Source organism: Budorcas taxicolor, chromosome 5 (genome assembly GCF_023091745.1).
Source record: "Budorcas taxicolor isolate Tak-1 chromosome 5, Takin1.1, whole genome shotgun sequence".
Classification (NCBI taxonomy): domain Eukaryota; kingdom Metazoa; phylum Chordata; class Mammalia; order Artiodactyla; family Bovidae; genus Budorcas; species Budorcas taxicolor.
In genome coordinates, this window is record NC_068914.1 from 128,244,501 (window position 1) to 128,251,203 (window position 6,703).

At 38.6% G+C, this 6,703-nt stretch overlaps 1 protein-coding gene across 1 annotated transcript; it reads left to right on the forward strand.

Annotated features, from left to right (window-relative positions):
* The first annotated feature begins 5,794 nt into the window (after positions 1 to 5,794).
* LOC128048455 (60S ribosomal protein L30-like) lies at positions 5,795 to 6,190 on the forward strand. Its single transcript, XM_052640850.1, has one exon. The coding sequence runs from the start codon at positions 5,819 to 5,821 to the stop codon at positions 6,164 to 6,166; it is 348 nt and encodes a 115-aa protein (XP_052496810.1). The 5' UTR covers positions 5,795 to 5,818; the 3' UTR covers positions 6,167 to 6,190.
* Positions 6,191 to 6,703: the final 513 nt, after the last annotated feature.

A 6,703-nucleotide genomic window follows, 5' to 3' on the forward strand; every position in this document is an offset into this window, starting at 1 on the left:
ATCTTTTTTGTATAGTTCTTCTGTGTATTCTTGCCACCTCTTCTTAATGTCTTCTGCTTCTGTTAGGTCCATACCATTTCTGTCCTTTATCGAGCCCATCTTTAATGAAATGTTCCTTGGTGTCTCTAATTTTCTTGAAGAGATCTCTAGTCTTTCCCATACTGCTGTTTTCCTCTATTTATTTGCATTGATCACTGAGGAACGCTTTCTTATCTCTTCTTGCTATTCTTTGGAAGTCTGCATTCAGATGCTTATATCTTTCCTTTTCTCCTTTGCTTTTCGCTTCTCTTCTTTTCACAGCTATTTGTAAGGCCTCCTCAGACAGCCATTTTGCTTTTTTGCATTTCTTTTCCATGGGGATGGTCTTGATCCCTGTCTCCTGTACAATGTCACGAACCTCCTTCCATAGTTCATCAGGCACTCTGTCTATCACATCTAGTCCCTTAAATCTATTTCTCACTTGCACTGTATAATCATACGGGATTTGATTTAGGTCATACCTGAATGGTCTAGTGGTTTTCCCTACTTCCTTCAATTTAAGTCTGAATTTGGCAATAAGGAGTTCATGATCTGAGCCACAGTCAGCTCCTAGTCTTGTTTTTGTTGACTGTATAGAGCTTCTCTATCTTTGGCTGAAAGAATATAATCAATCTGACTTCGGTGTTGACCATCTGGTGATGTCCATGTGTAGAGTCTTCTCTTGTGTTGTTGGAAGAGGGTGTTTGCTATGACCAGTGCATTATCTTGGCAAAACTCTATTAGTCTTTGCCCTGCTTCATTCCATATTCCAAGGCCAAATTTGCCTGTTACTCCAGGTGTTTCTTGACTTTCTGCTTTTGCATTCCAGTCCCCTATAATGAAAAGGACATGTTTTTTGAGTGTTAGTTCTAAAAGGTCTTGTAGGCCTTCATAGAACCGTTCAACTTCAGCTACTTCAGCATTACTGGTTGGGGCATAGACTTGAATTACTGTGATACTGAATGCTTTGCCTTGGAAACAGAGATCACTCTGTCATTTTTGAGATTGCATCCAAGTACTGCATTTCAGACTCTTTTGTTGACCATGATGGCTACTCCATTTCTTCTAAGGGATTCCTCCCCACAGTAGTAGATATCATGGTCATCCGAGTTAAATTCCCCCTTTCCAGTCCATTTTAGTTTGCTGATTCCTAGAATGTCGACATTCACTCTTGCCATCTCCTGTTTGACCACTTCTAATTTGCCTTGATTCATGGACCTGACATTCCAGGTTCCTATGCAATATTGCTCTTTATAGCATTGGATTGCTTCTATCACCAGTTACCTCCACAACTGGGTATTGTTTTTGCTTTGGCTCCGTCCCTTCATTCTTTCTGGAGTTATTTCTCCACTGATCTCCAGGAGCATATTGGGCATCTACTGACCTGGGGAGTTCCTCTTTCAGTATCCTATCATTTTGCCTTTCCATACTGTTCATGGGGTTCTCAAGGCAAGAATACTGAAGTGGTTTGCCATTCCTTTCTCCAGTGGACCACATTCTGTCAGACCTCTCCACCATGACCACACATACTGTGACCGGCGCACATAGTGTGGCTGAGAGGAGCTATCCCACATTCGAGGTCAGGTGCAGCGGTTGAGAGCGCCAGGCTGCGACAGCGCAGGATCGGCCAAGAGGAGTTGCCCCACATCTGAGGCCAGGGGCAGCAACCGGGAGGAGCAACCCACATCTAAGGAGCGGTGGCTGCACGGGCGCAGGAGGGCCTAGAGGAGCTATTCCATGTTCGAGGTCAGGAGAGACGGCAGTGAGGAGATACCCCTCGTTCAAGGTGAGGAGCAGCAGCTGTGCTCTGCTGGAGCAGCCGTGAAGAGACACCCCACATCCAAGGTAAGAGAAACCCAAGTAAGACGGTAGGTGTTGCAAAAGGGTATCAGAAGGCAGACACACTGATACCATACTCATAGAAAACTAGTCATTCTAATCACACTAGGACCACAGCCTTGTCTAACTCAGTGAGACTAAGCCATGCCCTGTGGGGCCACCCAAGATGGGCAGGTCATGGTGGAGAGGTCTGACAGAATGTGGTCCACTGGAGAAGGGAATGGCAAACCACTTCAGTATTCTTGCCTTGAGAACCCCATGAACAGTATGAAAAATTCCTTGAAAGACTCATATTACCAAAATTGACTTAAAAATGAAACAGAAAATCTGAGTAGGTATAATTCTAATAAAGGAGTTGAATTTAAAATTGAAAACCTTCCCAGAAAGAAAATGCCAGATCCAGATGGCTTTACTGGTGAATTAATAATATCAATCCTACCTAAGGTCCTTCAGAAAACAGAGGAGGAGGGAGCACTTCCCAATTCATTTTATAAGGTCAGCATTACCCTGAAACCAAAACCAAAAGTATTAAAATAAACTACTAGTTAATATTCCTTATGAGTATTAATACAAAAAAATTTTAATGAAGTAATAGCAATATGAACTCAGCAAATATATCTGGAGAAAGGCAATGACATCAGATCTTACCACTTCTATCTAACATTGTACTGAATGTCCCTACCTGTGCAATCAGGAAAGCAAAGGAAACAGAAAGTCTACAGATAGCAAAGCAGAAAGAGAACTGTCTCTTTCTGACCATATGACTACCTATGTAGAAAATCTTTAAAAATCTAAAAAAAAAAAAAAACCTATGAACTCATAAGGGAGTTTAGTAATGTCACAGAATATATGTTAAATGTCAACTGCTATATAATAGCAATAAACAATTTGGAACTGAATTTTTAAAATAGTATTTATTGTACAGTAGCATGAAGAAATATCAACTATTTAGGAATAAACTTAACAAATATTGTGAAAGACTGATATGAAAACTACATAATATTGTCTAGGAAATTTAAAGAAAACCTAAATAAATGGAGAGACATATCATGTTTATGATTTGGAAGACATTATATTACTGAAGTGTCAGTTCAGTTCAGTCGCTCAGTCATGTCCGACTCTTTGCGACCCCATGAATTGCAGCACGCCAGGCCTCCCTGTCCATCACCAACTCCCAGAGTTCACTCAAACTCATGTCCGTCGAGTCAGTGGTGCCATCCAGCCATCTCATCTTCTGTCGTACCCTTCTCCTCCTGCCCCCAGTCCCTCCCAGCATCAGAGTCTTTTCCAATGAGTCAACTCTTCACATGAGGTGGCCAAAGTATTGGAGTTTCAGCTTTGGCATCATTCCTTCCAATGAACACCCAGGACTGATCTCCTTTAGAATGGACTGGTTAGATCTCCTTGCAGTCCAAGGAACTCTCAAGAGTCTTCTCCAACACCACAGTCCAAAAGCATCAATTCTCCAGTGCTCAGCTTTCTTCACAGTCCAACTCTCACATCCATACATGACCACTGGAAAAACCATAGCCTTGACTAGACAGACCTTTGTTGGCAAAGTAATGTCTCTGCTTTTGAATATGCTATCTAGGTTGGTCATAACTTTCCTTCCAAGGAGTAAGCATCTTTTAATTTCATGGCTGCAGTCACCACCTGCAGTGATTTTGGAGTCCCCAAAAATAAAGTCTGACACTGTTTCCACTGTGTCCCCATTTATTTCCCATGAAGGGTCAAGCCTCCCCAAATTGATTGATGGATTTCATGCAATCTCAGTCAAAATCTTAGTTCAGTTATACAGAAATGCAAAGGAACTAGATAGGCCGAGACAATTTTGAATATTAAAACAAAGTTGCTTATGCTACATGGTTTTAAAACATACTATAAAGCTGGGAAAATCAAGACAGTGTGGTGTTGGCATCAGAAGAAACATACAGAAAATAATAATAATAAAAAAAGAAAAAACACATAGATCAATGAAACAGAATTTAAAGTCCAGGAATTGACTTATACATATATGGTCAATTTTTGACAAAGTCTCCTGAGTAATTATGTATGGAAAAGATAATCTCTTTAATGAATGGCATTGAAATGACTGGCTATCCACAAGAAAAAGTTGCAAACTTCAATCCTTACTTCATTGCATGCATCAAAATAAACTTAAAATGGATCACAGGCATATGGATAAAAGCAAAGACTATATAAGTATAAGGGGAAAAAATAGGAGACTATCATTTCACCCTGAGTTAAGCAAAGAGTTCTTAAATATGACAGGAAAAATCATCAAAAAAGAATTAAAATTTATAAATTGGACTTTGTCAAAATTGAAAACCTTTACTCTTTAAAAGATATTAAGAAGGTAAATAGGCAAACCACAAACTGGGAAAAATGTTTGAAAAACATATAAAAGACATACATTCAAAATGTATAAAGAAGACTTTTAAGTCAACAAGACAAACAACTCAATTAAAAATATGGCAATATCACTATATACCTATTAAGCCAGATGAAAGAAAAAGACAAAAAACCCTGGAGGAATGGAAGGAAGGAAGGAAAGAAATAAAAAAGAAAAGAAACATGATAATATCAAATATTGGCAAAAATTCAGAGAAACTAGATTTCTTGTACATTGCTGGCAGGAATACAAAATGGTGCTGCCATTCTGGAAAGCAGTTTGTCATCTTCTGAAATTAAGCATGCACTTACCATACAATCCAGAAACTGCACTGTTGGGCATTTATACAAAAATTAAAATAAAAACCCATGTTTACATAAAAATCTGTGCACAAATGATCACAGCAGCTTTACAAATAGCCAAAAACTAGAACAACCCAAATGCCCAAATGTTTTTCAATGAGTAAATGTTAAAACCCTGATATATCCATCATATTATGGAATACTATACATATAATTTAAAAGTATCAAACTACTGAGAGACACAATGTGTGTAAATGTTATGCTGAGTGAAAAAGCCAATCTTAAAAGGTTGGATACTATATGATTTTATCTATTTTCAAAGTGATAAGATCATAAAAAACAAACATTGGTACTAAAGGTTAGGGACAATGGATAGGATGGAGTGTGTAATGGGGTGTGCTTGAGAGAGTCCTTTTGCAGTGATAGAACAGTTCTGTATCTTGATCATTGTAGCAATTGCACAAATCTTTGCATAGGATAAAACTGCATAGAAAACACCACACATACACACACGCACGCACACACACATAGAGACACAGGATTCCCAGGTGGTGCAGTGGTAAAGAATCTGCCTGCCCATATAGGTGATGCAAAAGATGTGGGTTCTATCTCTGGGTCAGGATGAGCTCCTGGTATAGGAAATGGCAACCCACTCCAGTATTCTTGCCTGGAAAATTCCAGTCAGAGGAGCCCAGCTGGTTACACTCAAGAGTCAGACTCGACTGAGCACACATGCATGCATGCACACACACACACACACACACACACACACACACATATCCACATACATAAATGTGGGTTTATAAAAATGAAAGCTGAATAAAATCTGTTAACAGTAAAACCAATGTAAATTTCCTAGTGTTGATACTATGTTATAAACTACATAACATGTCAACATTGGAAAACTAAGACAAGACATCAGACTTATTATAATATTTTTGTAACTTCCTATGAGCCCATGATTATTTCAAATAAAAAGGTGTTTTTTTTAAAGAAAGGATTTGAACAGACACTCCTCCAAAGTATATATACAAAGAGCAAATAAGCATTTCATTTAATAATAATAAAGAATAGCAAAATACTCAACATCATTAATCATCAGGAGAACACAAATTTAACCACAGGGAAATACCATGCACTAGGATAGCTAAAATTAGAAAGAACAATTATATCAAGTATGGTCAAGAATGTACAAGCATCCTTTCTCGCTCCCCGGCCATCTTGGCGGCTGCTCTTGGTTGGGGCGTCCCGCATCTAAGGCAGGAAGATGGTGGCCGCAAAGAAGACGAAAAAGTCACTGGAGTCGATCAACTCTAGGCTCCAGCTGGTTATGAAAAGTGGAAAGTACGTGCTGGGGTACAAACAGACTCTGAAAATGATCAGACAAGGCAAAGCGAAACTGGTCATCGTCGCCAACAACTGCCCAGCCTTGAGGAAATCTGAAATAGAGTATTACGCCATGTTGGCCAAAACTGGTGTCCATCACTACAGTGGCAATAATATTGAATTGGGCACAGCATGTGGAAAATACTACAGAGTATGCACACTGGCTATCATTGATCCAGGTGATTCTGATATTATTAGAAGCATGCCAGAACAGACTGGTGAAAAGTAAGTCATGTACAATTTTTCTTTAATAAAACTGGCCAGAGCTTGTTTTAAAAACAAAAAAAAAAGAATGTACAAGCAACTGGATCTCTCATACATTGCTGGAGGTACGGCCATTTGGAAACAGTGGCAATTTCTTATAAACAAACATATTCTTACCATATGACTCAGCAATCTAACCCTTAGGTATTTACCCAAGAAAAATAAAACTGCGTGACACAGAGACCTGTACATGGCAAGCATATAGCACCTTTATTTCTAAAAGTCCAAAACTAGAAACAATTCAAATATTCATTAACAGAAGAGTGAATTAACAAATCTATGGTATATCCATACAGTGGAATAATTAAACAATAAAACTGGTGAATCTCAAAAAACATTATGCTAAGTAAGAAGATCCAGACATAAAAGAGTACACACTCTATAGTTCCATCTATATGAAAGACTTTAAAAAGATAAAATTTAATCTACAGCAATAAAGAGAAGATTGATGTTTGCTTGGGATGAAGGATTAGGGGCACAAATGACAGATATGGAAAGAGAA

Bases quoted from the DNA above. Each gene is read 5' to 3' on its own strand.
- LOC128048455 (XM_052640850.1), top strand. From the start codon at position 5,819: ATGGTGGCCGCAAAGAAGACGAAAAAGTCACTGGAGTCGATCAACTCT.